The 19,236-nt window shown below is 39.7% G+C and overlaps 1 protein-coding gene across 4 annotated transcripts in view; it reads left to right on the forward strand.

Annotated features, from left to right (window-relative positions):
• The window catches only part of LOC124555162 (rab-like protein 6), a 194,564-nt gene that overhangs the window by 122,903 nt on the left and 52,425 nt on the right, over positions 1-19,236 (forward strand). For all 4 annotated transcript variants that reach the window (XR_006968521.1, XR_006968522.1, XR_006968523.1 and 1 more), the window contains exon 8: positions 485-674. Coding sequence is in view for 1 of the 4 variants with exons in the window: in XM_047128983.1 (XP_046984939.1) it covers positions 485-674 (190 nt within the window). In the remaining 3 variants the exon portion in view is untranslated. The remainder of the gene's footprint in view (positions 1-484; positions 675-19,236) is intronic.

Genomic DNA, 19,236 nt, shown 5'->3' on the forward strand with positions numbered 1-19,236 from the left:
TCATTGTCATTTTTAACTCAACCCCTCCCCCTTTGCTTCTCCCTCCATTTAATCTCTCTCTCTCTCTCTCTCTCTGTCTCTCTCTCTCTCTCTCTCTCTCTCTCTCTCTCTCTCTCTCAGCCAAAGATATGAGGATTGATTCAAATCTCTTTATTTGACATCACTCAACAAGTTACAAAACATTTACCATTGAGGCATGATATAGTAAGCCATCATTCATTGTAAACCTTAATTTATAGAGTAAAAGTTCATTTGAATTTTGATAAAAGAAATTCTGCTTATTGGGATATGTGGGAATGTGCACTATGTACCACAAGTGTAGTTAGCAATCTGATTAGTTTCTGCCAAGAGACACATGTGCCTATCACTGTACAATCTAAAATGTTATACCCATTCTTTTTTTCTTTGTTAGTATTGTTATATTTTAAAAGGCTGAATTAAGTAGCAACTTAATTTGTAATTGGTGTATGTGTGTTTGTTAAAGGTGTGGAGAACATCCAGCAACCTAGTTCAGAAGAAAAGATTGAAACTCCCTCCAAAAATCCCAGCACACCAGAAGTGATAACAAGTGTTGATGAGTTTGTGCCTGATGGAGGACAGATAGACAATTCATTTCTTGAAGACAGTCCTGTCACATGTGCATCTCCTGTACACAAGGAGGAAGATACAGACAGGTAAATGTAGGAAAATAAGATGTTGTTTACATATTCTTTGATCCTAACTTATTTTTATGCTTTTTCCACTTATTTCTTATACAGTTAGTAGGATTGATTCATTGACAGAGTTGTCAAAAGGCTTTAATATGAATCACATTATAAGTTTAAAAAGTTTGTAATATTAAATCAAGAAAAGAGTTACCAGTCTTATGGAATCTGTTCCTAACCTCCTACAAATCAAACAACTTGTAACTCTATGCAATTAGCCCAGACAAAGAAATTAATAAACTAGACTGAACTGAATGAAGATATGAATTTAAACAATCCCATGATTGCCCCATAACCTCTCCAACTAAATGCTGGAATTCTTTTCAAAACAAACTTTTGAGCAATTACTTCTGCTGTCCTACACAAGGCTTAGTGGTCATTGTCAGCTTTGTTTCACTTTATTCATTTCTTTTTCACCTTTTGTAACATTGTATTATCATTTGCATAAGGATGCTTTTATGATACGTAGTACACTGTCACCATTTTTATTTCTGTGCTGCTCTTTCACAACTTAGGTGTGTTGTCAATTACTCCTAAGAGGTCAACTAAGCGAAAAGTTTGTGATGGCAGCAAAGACTACGTTGCTTACAACAAAAATACACTTTATTTTTCATTGTAGCCCGATTTTGTGTCAACACAGTTTGTTCAACATTTTTGGGTGAGTAGATTTTATCCATGGAATATGGTTCAGGAAAATCTGCAAGATACACATCTATGGCTGCCATAACCTACCAATTGGTCTCAAAATGTTTTCCAGTCACAACTTCCTTTATGTGTGAGAATAGGTGGAAGTTAGTGGATGTCAGACCTAGTGAAGAAGATAGATGTTCAGCTATTTGTGCATCAGGTTCCACATTTTCCATATTGCTAAACACCCTTGTAGACAAGCCATTATCTGGACAAAATATGATTTTTTTTAAATGTTCAATCCAGGCTTTTCTGGTGTATTTTTTCATCCAGTTGGTCCCAAAAACTTGCTTAGTATCCACAATAATTGTTAGTGTGGTATTCTTTGCAAGATAATCAATAAGAATAATCCGTTTTGCATCCCCGAAAAGTTAGGCTTGCATTGCTTTCTTTCAGTGAAATATCTTGTTAATGACTGCTCATCTACAGGGTGATTATAATTATATAATCAAAGTTAAACTTTCAAAACGCTGTAGAAATAAACACCACTGGTCAGAATAACGTCAAATTGCAACAGAATATTATCGGAGCAGGGGAAAACATGGCCGAAGAAAAAAAAAAAGTGTGAAAATTGATCAATAGATAGCATTGTATGTGTCAGAATACGTAAATGAAAACACCTGTCATGTGCACAACCCACTGCAGTTGGTATAAACACGCTGGGTACAAGGCTTTTCCTCCTTTCGCATCTGTGGCGTTCACCATGACTGTCTCGATGCAGGATCGTGCTCTCCTTGTAAAGCTGTATTACAGGAATGATGACCGTGCACGTGTCGCTCTGCAGAAGTTCTGGACATTGAAGGGTTTGAAAAAAGGCGTTGGTCCGATGACTGCCGTGGGTCTGGAGAAAATGATTGGGAAATTCGAAAAGACAGGTTCTTTTGGTGTGCAACCTAGTAGAAGGAGGAAACAAATTGATTCGACGGCAGTGGAAACAGTGGCCACAGCAATGCAGGAGGAGATGAGTGGTGGTGTGCAAACGCGTAGTGCACATGGAATTGCTCGAACATTGGACATACCCATGAGCTATCCATTCAAAATTACCCATGTCCATGAATTGCTTCCTTGTGACCTGCCAGCAAGAGAGGCCTTTGCCTTAGAATTTCTTGCTCGCATGGAAGTGGACACTGATTGGCCATGGAAGATTTTGTGAACAGGCGAAGCCCACTTCCATCTGACAGGGTATCTCAATACACAGAATTGTCGAATATGGGCAATGGAAAATCCACATGCAAATCAACCAATACCACTTCATCCTGAAAAGGTCACTGTGTGGTGTGGGTTTATGGCATCATTAATCATAGGGCCATATTTTTTCAGAGAGACAGCTGCTTCCGGTCCTGTTAACTGTACCATCACTGATAAGTGCTATGAGTGTCTTTTGCGCAACCACGTCATTCCAGCTCTCCAACAGCGTGGATGTGTGGATGTGACCATTTTTATGCAAGATAGCGCACTTCCGCATATTGCAAATCCAGATAAGCAGCTGCTGAAGCGCCATTTCAGAAATGCTAGAATTATCAGATGCCATTTTGCTACAGCCTGGCCATCCCGATCACCTGATCTTAATCCGTGTGACTTCTGTCTGTGGTGCTGTCAGAAAGATGTTGTGTTCAGTGTTCCAATTGCAAACTTAGCTGCATTGAAGGCACACATTGCACAACACATTCTGGAGGGGACCCCGGAAATACTTCGATCAGTTGTGGAACATACTGTTTCTCGATTTCAGCTTGTTTGCAGAAAACAGTGGACAGCATATTGAACATGTTTTGCACCAGTCACATGGAAATTAATAATCCGATTTTATTTTGATTGATGCTTGTTATGTGTTTTTTGGCCTCAGAACAATTAAAAACCAATGTGATTGATGCTTTTATGTTGTTATTGACCTTAGGACAATTAGAAACCGATGTGAGTGATGCTTTTTATGTGGTTTTTGGCCTTTGGACAAATAAGAAGTGGTTTTTCCCATGCAATGTGATATGACCTTGCCGTGGTGGATGGGCTTACGTAACTAACAGTATCACACCTGTATGCCCATGCACACTGAGTAACATGGTTTGCTTAACGTCAAATGTACACCTTAGGCATTGTTATATGATTCATTTGTCATTTTAGTCGACCGCTTTTAAATTATGACGTTTACAGTGCCATATATTGCTACATTCTGTAACTATTTATTTTTCTTCTGCCATACGTTTTCCTCCTCCTCCAATAATGTTCCATTGCAATTTGACATCATTCTGACCAGTGGTGTTATTTCTACACCGGTTTGAAAGTTTAACTTTAAGTATAGTCACCCTGTATATCTCATCATTTTTGTTCCTGTTAGATTTGTTTACACAACACTTCTATTTTATTTATTAATTGGTTTACTGAATGATAAAGATTATATTTGATTATGGAGTCCTCTGTAGGTAACTTATTAGTTAGAAAAACAAATTTTTGGTAGTAATTAGTTATTTTTTGTTATGAAAAGAGAAAAGTGGTATACAGGGTAGGACAGAAAGGGGAAATGGGTAAGACTTGTAACATAATGGCCAGCATTTATCATATTGGCCCAAAAATATGCTACCCTTTTTATCTAAATTTCATCCTTGTAAAGTTAGGATGTGGCTTATATCAGCTACCTTGTCTTTTTACATACCCTTGCTGTGCAAAAATGATGCTCATTTGCAGCAATACAACTAGTGTCTGTAACTGAAACTGGTGGCAGTGCATTATATTACACAGCACTGCAAACTTTTACCAGTATTTTATTGGCATTCACATTGTGTAGGTCTACCAATATTGTTCTTTAGCTTATAATTCAGTTTCAGTTGGATACTGGTAGGAAAGCCTGATTTATGCCAATATCAACAACCATTTAGAGTGAAAATTGTCATCAAGCCAAGGAATTCAATGCAGTTGAGTGAAAGTTTCAACTTATAGTTCTGCATTATGCCAAAACCACAACCAACAGAGGGGCTGGAAGAAAGTGTGGACTGATTGAATCTAAGTCTTTGTTTGTCCATATTTTCAGAGATGGTTGCAGGACTCATTTGTTCAGTACTGAATATCAAATCAAACACATTTCAGCCATCTAATTTCCAAACTGTTATTTTATTGGGCTACCAGTTTCTGTGATATGTTATGCCATCTTCAGACCCCCTGACTGACATGCAGGAAGATTCCAACCTCGGTTCTGGTCAAAATAGGGACCAGCATTCAAAGACTGGTATCTGTAGATTTCTGCTTGATAGAGTGATCACTTCAAAAAGTCAACAGATGATGTTTGAAGTGATCACTGTATCAAGCAGAAATTTACAGATACCAGCCTTTGAATGCTGGCCCCTATTTTGACTGGAACTGAGTTAGAATCTTCTTTCATGTCAGTCAGGGGGCCTGAGGATGGCATAATATATCCCCAAAACTGCTAGCCCAGTAAAATAACAGTTTGGAAATTAGATGGCTGAATGGCATTTGATTTGACATTCGGGATGCTGGGTTGCTTCACTAGAAAAATGGAAGATGGCTGTTACAACAAGAAAATCGTCACTTGAAGCTGAGGTTCTTTCCTATATGCAAGATAAGAGGAAAAATAGGATGCCTGTCTCATGAGAAATAATCCAACTGAAGGTCTTGGAAATTGCAAGAGTCTTAAACATGCCACGAGGAGACTTCGGTGGGAATGTTGATTTGAATTGATTTATGCAGGGAGACAAAACCAACAGTGGTCTTAGCCCAGTGTTGTCCACACTGAAACTGAGTTTATTGTGGGGTTTGCTCGCTGTGATTCAAGTGAAACCAAGCAGTACCCTTAAGAAGTAGTAGGAGACTCTTTACTAGTAACTTATTAGTTACATTTTCTTCAGCCTCTACTGACCTGAATATTCTGTGTAATTTGCCTTCCAGAGCTTTGCACTGGAATGTTATATGTGGTGCAGTGTCATCCTCCTCATCTCACAGTCTGCAGTTAGAGGTTTCTTCTTCTATACCCATCATATATAGGCCTTTCTTAAAGTCTCCATGGCCAGTCATGAGTCCTACCCTGAGCTTAATCTGTTTCCTGTTCAAGTTCAGTATTACAGAACTTTTCTTGAAACATGATTTCAGTATCATCAGCTTGCTATGCTTTTGTTTTTGGACTGTAGTCCAATATTCTGCATGCTGCCTCTTGATTCAGGCCACATAGTTTTGATTTTACCATCCCATTAGTGGTGGTTAGGATGGGTTCTGGCCCAATAAATGGAGTCATCATGCTTGTCCTTGCCAGTGTATCAGCTTGTTCATTGCTACTAACTCCTGAATGACCAGGGACCACAGCATGCATACTCCAGCCCCAGTGCCTTCATCTGTTTTTGACTTGTCAGTAAAACAGACCATGTCTCCTGAACAATGTAGTAACTCATTCTTCCACTGCTCCCTTCTTTCAGTTCTTACATTGAAAGGTTTATTAAAGCAGCTAGAGTTACTTTATGGTCAGCTACCATTTCCTCAATCTTTCCTATATTTACCACACTCACTATATCAGTCTAGAATTGTGGATATCCTACAGGAATCCAGTTGTTTCCAACTTTTAACATGTATGCCCTGCCGCTGCCTCCATTGTAACCCAAAGGTCTAATGGACACATGGTCTCCATCCCAGCAGTTCCGCCTGTTATGGCTAAACAGGCCAGTCTCTGCATGTTGCCAAGCTCCTTAGCAGTCACCTTCTTTTCTGCTTTATTCTACCATACTGTAGCCCCATAATTTTTTCTATCTGGTTTAATGTGACCCACCTGATGCGGCCCGCCGTGAATTCCTCATCTGTACCAACCTCTTCATCTCATAGTAGGACTTTCAAGCTATGTCCTCAGTTACTTGCTGGATGTATTCCAATCTCTGTCTTCCTCTACAGATTTTACCCTCTACAGCTCCCTCTACTACCATGGATGTCATGCCTTGATGGCTTAACAGATGTCCTATCATCCTGTCCCTTCTCCTTGTCAGTGTTTTTCACGTATTCCATTCCTCTCCAATTCTGCATAGAACCTCTTCATTCCTTACCTTATCAGTCCACCTAATTTTTAGTTCATCTGTAGCACCATATCTCAAATGCTTTGATTCTCTACAGCTCCAGTTTTCCCACAGTCCATGTTTGACTACCATACAATGCTGCTCCAAATATACATTCTTAGAAATTTTTCCTCAAATTAAGCTCTATATTTAATACTAGTTGACTTCTCTAGGCAATGAATGTCCTTTTTGCCAATGCTTGTCTGCTTTTGATGTCCTCCTTGCACCTTCTGTCAGTGGTTATTTTGCTGCCTAGGTAGCAGAATTCCTTAAGTTCATCTAATTAGTGACCATTAATCCTAATGTCAAGTTTATTGCTTTTCTCATTTCTGGTAGTAGAGTGCTCCACAAACCAAACATCATCATCATCTCATTTCTGCTACTTCTCATTACTTTCATCTTTTTTCAGTTTACTCTAAATCCGTATTCTGTATTTATTAGATGGTTCATTCCATTTAGTAGATCATGTAATTCTTTTTCACCTTCACTCGGGATAAAAATGTCATCAGCGAATCATATCATTCATATCCTTTCACCTTGAACTTTAATTACACTGTTGAGCCTTTCTTTTATTTCCATCATTGCTTCTTCGATGTGCTCTTGTACATATTGTATATTACCTGTCTCTCCCTATAGCTTACCCCTATTTTTCTCAGGATTTTGGACATCTTGCATCATTTTACATTGTCCAATGCTTTTTCCAGGTTGACAAATCCTATGAATATGCCTTGATTTTTCTTTTGTCTTGCTTCCATTATCAACCGCAACATCAGAATTGCCTCTCTAGTGCCTTTACCTATCCTAAAGCCAAACTGATCGTCATCTAACCCATCCTCAATTCGCTACGGTCGCAGGTTCGAATCCTGCCTCGGGCATGGATGTTTGTGATGTCCTTAGGTTAGTTAGGTTTAACTAGTTCTAAGTTCTAGGGGACTAATGACCTCAGCAGTTGAGTCCCATAGTGCTCAGAGCCATTTTTGAACCATCCTCAATTTTCTTTTCCATGTTAAGGTGATTGTGTACAGTGTTGTATATCCAGCACATATTCCTGGGATATAGACTCATTTTTTATCACGGGTCCTTCTAGTGCTCATATGAGTACTTTTTGCCGTGTAACATATATACTTTATGCAAGGGGTCCATGAAACTTTCACATCCAGGGTTATCCCTAGATACTTCACTATCCCTTCTACTGGTAGAATTTTTTCAAGGTGCTTGAGGTTCCAGTAGGTGTGCTGGATTTCCTTTCTCATAAATGGTACTACAACAGTTTTCTTGAGACTAATCCCTAGATCCTGTTTTATGCACCAGTATTCCACAATGTCTAGTGCACATTGTGCCATTGTTTTAAGAGCACCAGCAAATTTGACAAGTATTACTATGACTGAATCATCTGCATAAGTAGCCTCTGGTATTTAACTCTTCAGTGTGTCCATTCACCATTTGGTTTCACAGTAGTGGGAACGACACCTCTCCTTGTGGACACTGCCCAGTAGTTTTGATTGCCATTTTCTCATTCATCATGGTGGCTTCTATCTTTCTTCTGCTTAGGATGGTCTGAATCCACCTGCATGTCGTGGTCTCGGTGCCATGCTCATCTGCAGCTCTAGACATGGATTCAAATGTTGTATTGTCAAAAGCCCCCTCGATGTCCAGCATAGAAATATTTCCTGAAAGTGTAGAACTTTTTCCACCTTCCAAACAATTTGGGGAAATGCCGTTTCACATGATTGTTTCATGTGTTGATTTACATGTAGAGGAACCTCAGTTAATCTCTTCTCCCTTATGTGCACAATAACTGGTTTTTCTAGTGTCTTTAGAAGAAACTGGACAGTATGGCATCAGGGGATGTGCAGACAAATGGATTCATTGTTCTTAAGCAATCATATACAGAAAGTTAACATGAAGTACACTAATAATCAACTCAATTCAATAACCAATATCCTATCTACTAGGTAAACTGTTAAACAAGATGTACCACAGGGCTCAGTATTTGGGATCTCTACTATTCATCCCGTATATTACCGTATTTACTCAAATCTAAGCCGCACTTTTTTTCCGGTTTTTGTAATCCAAAAAACCGCCTGTTGGTAGGTGCCGCCACAACTAACTTCTGCCGTCGAATATATGTGGCGCTACACAGGCATGCTTTGCAGGCACAAGGATAAATACTGGCGCAAAAACCTCTGCGTCAGTAAATAAAAAAAAAAAAGGTGGAAGACGAGCTTTTTTTCTCCGCCTCGAGTTTCGACCACTGCATTTTCATACATTATCCAATGAAGTAAACACAAATTCCGTATTGTTCATCTTCGAATGTAGCAGCATTTCAATGTACTATGAAAATCCGACTGGCAAGACTGTTTGGGATGTTTGTCAATATGGCCAACTCTATGTTCTGAATTTTTTCCTACCTGTGAGAAGAGATGGTTGCTAATAGGAACTCTTATGAATTGTGAATCACTTGCAGTATTCTCTTCATCATAAGAATAATATGAACATAAACATTTTGCCATGTATTCTTTCATGTTTGCTGCTATCTCATTTAAATCCTGTCTGCCTAATAAACTACGAAACTAGAGTGAGACAACAGCAAACGTGGAAGAATATATGTATCATGTCATGTTTATATTCGTATTATTCTTATGCCTAATAGTGATACAGTCAGAAATGAAGCACGGCAGTTGACTAGATTTTTAAATCTAAGATGACTCTAATTTATATGCAGAATGTAATGCACTAAAGAGGCGTCTACAAAGATTTTCAAACGGAGAAAAATTTTCGCTAAACTCTCGTTCAGAACATCTTCTATCATACGCAGTCTATCATTTGGTTCTTGTTGATCATTATCAAAGAAAGCAGCAGTGTAAGTAACAACAAATAGCAGTCTCTTGCCATTGTTTTGCTAATGAGACGATTCCTCTCTCTTTTTTCTTTTTTAATTGAAAGCAGCGGTAGCGTGCACAAAAGGAAGGCATGCCGTGAGAGGCGACAAGTCGTTAACACTCATTATCAGGATGCGACAAACAATGCATGACACAGTACAGTAATGCATTTTCAGTTTAGAGTGACGTAAACACCTATAACAAAGAAAATGGCAATTATCAGATCAAAGAAAAATAAGCAATCGATTCAAGCTAGACGAAACACATGAAAAAGGAAGGGTACCCGAATAAATACGGACGGAGTGCCTGACGCATAGCAATGGCTACCTGGTAAAGCTTAACTGCTAAGCTTATGACTCGAACCAAACTACTGTAGCTGTAACGTCATTCATTCGACCTAAATTGTGTCTCATATTACAATGGACCAACTTTGTTTCGATTTGGAGGTGCGGCCTAAAACTTTTCTCTTCGCTTGAATTTCGAGTATCAAATTTCAGGTGCGGCTTAGATTAGGGATTTTTTTTTTCCCTTGATTTCGAGTCTCATTTTTCAGGTGCAGCTTAGATTCGAGTGTGGCTTAGATTCGAGTAAATACGGTAATGATTTGAGCCTGAATGGAGATGCACACAGAACCATAGTATTTGCTGGTGACACAACTGCACTCCTTAAAAGAGAGAACATACAGGCTGTCCAGAAGGCTGTGGACTTTGCTACTGAACAACTGGGCAACTGGACTACAATCAACAGATTAACCATCAACCCTAAAAAGAACAGTTTCCATGAGCTTTCACACCACACAAAATGCAAATCCCTCTCAACCACTTGTAATGTCAAATAACCAACCAATAAATCCAAATGCTGTGTTCAAATTGCTGGATCTGTGGTCTGTGGGTAAAAGATATCCTGAAATTGAATAAACATACTGAAAAGGTAACTGCCAGAATAAGTACTGGCTGCTATGCAGTGAGTATGCTGAAATCATGTGCTAGCCAGAAAACAGTAACTAGTGCACACTATGCATATGTATGGGCCTGCCTAAAATATGGTGTGCTATTCTAGGGAATTTTTCAACTGACCTGAGCATTTTCAAAATCCAGAAGAGGGCCACATGGACGTCCAACTATTCAGCAAGCTTCACACATGTACTAAGTCTGTTGGAGACAACATACAATTTCGTAAAGCCATGAAGTCCTGTCTGCTGTGTCACTGTTTTTACTCTGTAAAAGAATACCTAGAAAAGTTATTTTGCTGTTTATTTTTAAGTGCAGAACATGAACAACTCGGTGAAGCTATTTTAGTCAAGTTGTTGCAGTGTGTTATAATACCATAATCTCCCCATAATATTGGTTAAAAATGTTAACAAATTTTATCCAACATCTGTAACTCACTGTGTATTGTCAGATCACATGGATTTAAATGAATAAAGGAGGACAGGCTGATGGGTTTTATATCCTTGGCCTTGGTGAGATGAATTTCCCTGGCTTCGGAATGAAAATATCCCTCAGTGTTCTCCAAGAATTAGGAATGATTGTTGCTACTATGCTGACCCGACCCTAAACAGTCTACATAGGAATCGAATTACATCCTCTCCTGTTTGCTTTAGTAGAACTGGAAAGATACAATCTGGGCTTGATGAGTGCTTGAAACATTCACATTGTCCACTGGATTTCATAAAATCAACTCATTCTCTGGTAGAATCCTAGTTTTCCCTTTGATTACATGTAAACCAATGTCTTTCAGGGACTGGCTCCTGGCATGTGTTACCTGCCAGAGTGCACTGAGGGAAGTGAGTCTCAAAGAGCACATCCAACATGTCACTCACTGTCCTTGTATACTTACCATCCTCCTTCCTTAAAATACCTCCTGGATTAGTTGGTATTCTAGTGAGGGTTTTATGAAGTCTAGAACAAGTAGCTGTACCTTCCAATTCCTCACAAAATACCTTCGAGGTAGATAAGCTTTGCCGGCTTAATCATGAGGTTGTATTTGACAAGGGCCTCCTGATATTTTGCCCGTTGTCCATTCTTCTGTGCAAGGTTGAACAGTCTTTCTATCTGTTTCCTTTTCACTTCCAGATTGTTGTTCCACCAAGGTACGTTCCTGTTTGTTCACTTCTTGGTGATTGGGAAGTTCTCTAAATATGAAGCTGTGATGGCAGATGTTACTGCCTCTGCCATTCCCTCAAAATCTAATGGGTTCCTCATCAAAGTTTTGACTTGAGATACGCATGAGTTTAGATCTTTCATATATGAGTCCCAATCTGTTTTCCTAGGTTTCCTATAGGCCAGGGTCTGTTTAACACCCATTTCAACCTCAAACTTAATATACATGTGTAACAGCGAAGATAATCAGTTTTTGACACTGCAATTGAATGGATAAAAAATCTAGTATCAACCAGGAAGCAGGAGAAAACATGTATAAAAAAAGGTTTTGCATATGCAAGCTTCTGGAGCCAGTCACTCCTTCTTCTGGCAGAAGGGTTGAAGGAGAAAGAAGAGGGGTGTAGGAAAAGGACTGGAGATGTTTGGAAGAAAGGGGTAGAGTTTGGGAAAGTCATCTAGAACCCTGGTTCAGGAGAGACTTACTGGACGGGATGAGAAGGAAAGAGTCTTTCCTGCCTTAGTTTCCTGCCTTAGCTTTTTCTGGATCCCTTTATGCTGAGAAGTGAGAGTATTAGACTCCTCTCTTGTTCTCTGTCTTAGAGGTGGAAGGGATCTGATTACCCCTTTCACTCTGAGACTGTCTTTTTTAGGAGGTCTTAGGTTCAAGACCTTTTAGTTCCCTCCATTTTTGTTTAGGAAGCCTTTCTTTACATTCCTTTTGTTTCTTTTCTTTGAGAAGTTTCCTCCTCTATAGTCTCAAACAAGGATTTAATCTTGACCTGGTCCAACATCACAGTAACAGTTTCCACTTCTTGGACTGGTTTGATCACCCAATACAATTGCAGAAACAATTTCCATCAGTTCCAGCCCTGATGCTTGGGTGTTTGCAGTCTCATTAAGTCCTTCAGTTTTTGTTCTCTTTTCAGTGTTCTCCATTTTGATCCAACGAGTATTGTGGATCTATTTGGTCAACATCATGGTACCCCAGATGGTGCAAGGCTAATTACTCAGCATGTGTCACGTCACACCTGGGATGGGGTCTGGGGAATTGGGGAAAGACTGTGGGAGTGGATATGGTAAGACGCTTTGTCTGGGTCATCCATTGAGGTTTGTCAAGTGTGGATGACACTGCCAGCAGCTGTGCTATCGCTGGCATAGACCTCAGCTTCTTGCAAACTCACAAGCATCTCCATCCATACAGACAGTGCTTTTACAAGGTGCCATTTCCTGGAGAGTGTGGAAGTATTGGTTGATGTCGTTGGTTTATGTGGAGAAATGCCTTGATCTCTTACAAAGTACTACAGTAGCACAAAGAAGCCAGCAGATTTTGAGGAGGAAACAGTTTGACTCCCAGCAGTACATTATCCAGTTGCAAAAGAGTCGCTCGTGCCCTTTTCATCAGCTGACAAAACACTAGTAATTTTCGAGATGCCGAGGAACATGACAGTAGACATGAAAAGGGTGAAAAGTATCCCTTTAAGAGGAACCAGGAATGAAAAACGTAGAATAACTGTGATGTTAGCTGTTACAGTGGATGGGTGAAATTATCCCCTTATGTCATTCTGAAGTGAGAAATTATGCCAATGAAAAGTTTCGTAGCGACGTAGCGATTAGTTTCTAAGGAAAGGGCTGGATGACAGTGCAACAGATTGTTGACTGGCTGTCCACTGTTTGGAACTGCAGACCTGGAGCAATGCATGCTAAGAGAGACATGGTAGTTTTGGATACTCTTAAGGGACATCTGACTGCTGAAGTAAAAGATTAACTTGTTGCACAAAAGACAGACCTTGTTGTAATACCTGGAGGAATGACTTCACAACTACAGGTGCTATATGCGTCCGTAAACAAGCTGTTCAAGAATATTTCCAAAAAATTTATTCAGATTGGCTCCTGGGAGAAGACCATGCCCTTACACCATCCAGTAAGATTAAGAAGCCATTTGACACCCTTCTGCATGAGTGGATTCATGATTCATGGCTCTCCATAGCATCAGAGACCATCATCAAGGGGGTTTAAGAAATGATGCATGTTGAATGCACTGGACTGCAGCAAGGATGACATACTGTGGGAGGAGAATGCAGAAGGTGATGAGAGGGAGACTCAGGATCATGAACTCAATACCAGTATTGATAGTGATGAGTGTGAATAAGACAAAATATGGTACCGTTAAGTGCCACTGTGTTGTATTGAACAAGTAAATTTCTGGTAATTTTTCTCTTCTCAGTCAGCGTGCAGCTTATTTTTGTGCAAAATATTTATTTTTATTTCTTCCTCAAAATTTAAATGTGCAGCTTATATGCAGTGTCAGATTATTATAGGATTAATATGCCAAAGGGCAGTGAGAAGACTTTCCCAATAGAGAAACAAGCCTGTGGCATATACACACACACACACACACACACACACACACACACACACACACCAAAAAAAGTTTTGCATCACACCTATTCCCAGAACTCCTGAAGATAGATGTTGACTGTGGGTATTGTATCACAGACACAGTCTCTTTGACTGTTCAAAAATGTCACTAAACCCTCCCAAAGATGTAAACAACCATGCATGTGCAGCGCCTATTAGATGGAGGGGGTCACACAGCTGATCAGTTCTAGTCATTCCACCAGGAAGGAGGTACACGGCTCATGTTGTCTGTAGTTCAACCATGCCTAGACGGTCAGTACCGCAGTTCGATTGCGTCCGCATTGGTACATTATGCCAGGAAGGACTCTCAACAAGGGAAGTGTCCAGGCATCTCGGAGTGAACCGAAGTGATGTTGTTCGGACGTGGGGGAGATACAGAGAGTCAGGAACTGTTGATGACATGCCTCGCTCAGGCCACCCAAGGGCTACTGCTACAGTGGATGACCACTACCTACGGATTATGGCTTGGAGGAACCCTGACAGCCATGCCACCATGTTGAATAATGCTTTTTATGCAGCCTCACGACATCGTGCTATGACACAAACTGTGCGCAATAGGCTGCATGATGTGCAACTTCACTCCCGACCTCCATGGCGAGGTCCATCTTTGCAACCACGACACCATGCAGTGCAGTACAGATGGGCCCAACAACATGCCGAATGGACCACTCAGGATTGGCATCATGTTCTCTTTACCACTGAGTGTCACATATGCCTTCAGCCAGACAATCAATGGAGACGTGTTTGGAGGCAACCCGGTCAGGCTGAGGTTCCCTGCTGTTTTCGGACGGCATTATGCGGGACCGCTGTACACCGCTGGTGGTCATGGAAGGTGCCGTAATGGCTTTATGGTACATGAATGCCATCCTCTGACCAATAGTGCAACCATATCGGCAGCATATTGGCGAGGCATTCATCTTCATGGATGACAATTCGCACCCCCATTGTGCACATCTTGTGAGTGACTTCCTTCAAGATAACGACATCGCTCGATTAGAGTGGCCAGCATGTTCTCCAGACATGAACCCTATTGAACAAGCCTGGGATAGATTGAAAAGGACTGATTATGGACGACGTGACCCACCAACCACTCTGAGGGCTCTACGCTATATTGCCGTTGAGGAGTGGGGCAATCTGGACCAACAGTGCCTTGATGGACATGATAGTATGCCACGACGAATACATGCATGCATCAATGCAAGAGGATGTGCTACTAGGTATTAGAGGTACTGGTGTGTACAGCAATATAGACCACCGCCTCTGAAGGTCTTGCTGTATGGTGGTATGACATGCAATGTGTGGTTTTCATGAGCAATAAAAAGGGCGGATTTGATGTTTATGTTGATCTTTATTCCAGTTTTCTGTACAGGTTCCAGAACTCTTGGAACCGAGGTGGTGCAAAACTTTTTTTGATGTGTGTATTTTACTGGTTCGAGATTTATTTCCTGATTTAATTTTTTTATCTCATTGTCTCCTGTCACTCTTGTTGTTGTTGTTGCTGCTGCGTGTGAAAGTGGAATACTGTTTAATTGTATTCCTCACTATACTTACCATCAGTGTTTAAATTAACCACCTCGTAAACTTCATTGTCCAAACCAGTGGATGAAATAGTAATATGTTCATGAAAAATCCTGTTTAGAAGGTAAATAGGCATTGAATACCCAGCAAAAGGGGAGGGGAGGGGAGGGGGGAGAGAGAGAGAGAGAGAGAGAGAGAGAGAGAGAGAGAGAGAGAGAGAGAGTACAATGTGATGCTGCCAATTTGCTCCCGTCAGTTTGCACAGTCTGACAGCTGACTGCATGCCTTCATTCTCAGTGTTCCACAATGAACTGAATTTTTAGTGAAGCGCACACACACACACACACACACACACACACACACACACACACACACACACACAAAAAAAAAAAAAAATATTGTCAGTGTTTCATCTTTTGTACAATAATGATCCATTTTGTTAGTCAAATGAATTTTTCCATTACTTACATTGGGCATCCACAGTAACCGAATATACTCAAAGCATTTTCAAATTGCAAAAATGTGTCACATTACTAATATCATAAACAGATTGCTTGATTTTGTTTTATTGTGTGACATGCTTACAGTATCTACTTTGTTAAAACTTTTGTACTTGCATTCTGTATTTACATAGAATTTAATGTGTTGCATGAACATAACTGCATTATTATAGGTCCACAGATGGGTCTTTGGCTGTTAATAAGTGTATGCAAGAAAAATTAATAATTTATAATACCTAGGTAGTTCACAGTAAGAAATCCATGCTGACATGTGTTCAATGCAGATTACTTGCATTACATTATTAGTCAGTATGGTACATGTTCATAAAAACTACACTAAAGCTGCCACTGTTCTGCAGCATTGTTGATTTTGTAGGTTAGCTACAAAGTTAATCCAAATTCAGCTGTAGGGAGCCGAGGGGACCATTCAATTTGCCTATATAATCAGTGCTGCAAGAACTGTAAATTGTAGCAATCAATAATAGATCCAAATTAGAGCTGCGCCTGTTGAGAAACATTATTCTGTGTTTTCATGGTTCACAGTTGATTCATGCGGGCATACAACACTAATTTTAAGTTAATGGTGATTAATAAAGCAGAGATCATGAACAGATGTGCAGCAGAAAGGAACTTTAGTGTCACAGAAGAAAATGTTTGTAGGTGGCATCAGATGAAGAATAAATTAAAGATTGCTAGTTCTGTGTGCCAAATTTTCAGGTGACCGAACCAGGGAAGGTTTTATCTGTTGGCGCAGCAGACTGTTCAGTGTATGCAAGAAAAATTCAATGAAGACTTACTTACTGCCAGAGAAATTAGCCAAATGAAGGTACTGGAGATAAAGAGGAATTTTCCAACTGTATGTCTCGCAGCAAGTGAGGACGATGAAGGGGGCGAAGCTTACATTACAACAAAGTACAATGCTAGCTCAGCTACTGCCTGTGGCATTTGATGAAAAGCTTCTTGCATATCAACATCATATAATCAATCTAAGGATACAGTATGTCCGTTTGCTAGACCGTATGGTCAATGCCAATCAGGTACCTTTATAGTTTGATGTGCTGTCAAATATTACAGTCAGCATGAAAGGCAATAAAAGTATCCCTATAAAAAGTTCTAGCAGTGAAAAGGCAAGGCTAATAGTAATGCGGGATGCATTATCAGATGGAAGCAAGCTCCCCCCCATGCATGATTTTTCATAGAAAAATAATACCGAAATAAAAACTGACTGCAGAACTTATCTTTAAATGCCAAACGGATGACAAATAACCTGATGCTAGATTGGTTGAAGGTTGTTTGCAACAGAATAGCAGGCTCTTTGTTTAAGAGAAGGAAAATGTTACTCTCGGATTCTTTTAGGGTACACATCACCCAGGAAGGTAAGGAGCTGATAGCAAAGAACAACTCGGACCTTGTAATAATTACTGCCAGCTTGACCACACAACTTCAGGTAATGGATGTTGTTGTGAATAGAACTTTCAAGGCTCATTTGTGACAGTTTTACAAACAGTGGCTTTTTCAAGGAGACCATACTTTCACTTCAGGAGGAACGTTTAAAAAGCCTTGAAAATCCATGCTGGGCCAGTAGCTCATTACTATTTGGGGTAGAATGTCAGGTGAATCAGTTACGAAAGTATTCAAGTGCTGCATATCCGGTGCTGTGGCCAGCTCGAAGATGACACACTATTGGAGAAGTGTCAGGAAGGAAGAAATGCCAGTAGGCCTACAAATGAAGATCCCCCAGTGATCAGTGTTGGGGCCACTCGTGTTCCTTATTTATATAAATGATATGCCCTCTAGTATTACGTGTAACTCCTAAATATTTCTGTTTGCTCATGACACTAGCTTGGTAGTAAACGATGTTGTGTGCAACATTGGCTTGTTTTCAAATAGTGCAGTACATGACCTAAGTTCATGACTTGTAGAAAATAAACTAATGCTAAATCACAGTAAGACTAAGTTTTTACAATTTCTGACACAGTATTCAACAAAACCTGGCGTTTTGATTTCACAGAATGGGCATATGATTAGTGAAACTGGACAGTTCAAATTTCTAGGTGTTCAGATAGATAGTAAGCTGTCGTGGAAAGCCCGCATTCAGGATCTTGTTCAAAGACTTAGTACTGCCATTTTTACTATTTGAACAGTATCTGAAGTGAGTGATTGTTCGACATGAAAATTGGTGTACTTTGCTTATTTTCATTCACTTATGTCATATGTTATTATATTTTGTGATAATTTTTCCCATACTATAAGGATGTTTTTGGCTCGGAAACGGGCGGTCTGGGCAATAAGTGCTGTAAGTCCACAAACCTCTTGTCAGCCCCAGTTTACGAGTCTGGGTATTTTGACATTAGCGTCTCAGTATATATATACCTTACTGTCATCTCTTGTTAACAATATTAGCTTAGTCCAAAGAATAAGCAGCTTTCACTTGGTTAATACTCAGCAGAAATCAAACCTGTGTTTGGATCAGACTTCCTAAAGGTGTGCAGTATATTGCTGCATCCATTTTCAATAAGCTACCACTCGAATTCAAAAACCTTAGCAGTAATCCACGCACTTTCAAATTGAAACTGAAGAGTTTCCTAATGGGTCACTCCTTCTATTCTGTCGAGGAGTTCCTTGGAAAATTAAGCTGATTTTTGTTGTATTGTTGATTGCATTTACTTAAATATATGGATTGACTTTTTTTGGATTCATAAACATTTTATTTCTATCTGTTACTACTTTTATGTTGTAATTTCATGTACTGACACATTCCATGACCTTGGAGATTTGCTCCCCAATTTGGTCCTACGGAACTTGATGTGTAAGAAAAATAAAATAAAAAAAACTTCAAGAAGAATGTGGTAATTGCGATTCCAAAGAAAATAGTTGCTGAGAGGTGTGAAAATTACCAAACTATCAGTTTAATAACTCATGGTTGCAGGATATTAACACAAATTCTTTACAGAAGAATGGAGAAACTTGTAAAAGCAGACTACAGAAAACATCAGTTTGGATTCCAGAGAAATGTTGGATCATGTGAGCCAATACTGTTGCTATGACTTATCTTAGAAGATAGGTTACATTTATGGCATTTGTAGACTTAGAGAAAGCTTTTGACTGTGTTGACCGGAATACTCTCTTTGAAACTCTGAGAGTAGCAGGGGTAAAATACAAGGAGCAAAAGGCTGTTTACAACCTGTACAGAAACCAGATGGCAGTAATAAGAGTCAAGGGGCATGAAAGTGAAGCAGTAGTTGAGAAGGAAGTGAGACAGGGTTGTAGCCTATCCCCAGTGTTATTCAATCTGTACATTGAAAAAGCAGTAAAGGAAACCAAAGAAAAATTTGGAGTAGGAATTAAAGTTCAGGGAGAAGAAATATAAATTTTGGGGTTTGCCA

The sequence above is a fragment of the Schistocerca americana genome, chromosome X (genome assembly GCF_021461395.2).
Source record: "Schistocerca americana isolate TAMUIC-IGC-003095 chromosome X, iqSchAmer2.1, whole genome shotgun sequence".
Classification (NCBI taxonomy): domain Eukaryota; kingdom Metazoa; phylum Arthropoda; class Insecta; order Orthoptera; family Acrididae; genus Schistocerca; species Schistocerca americana.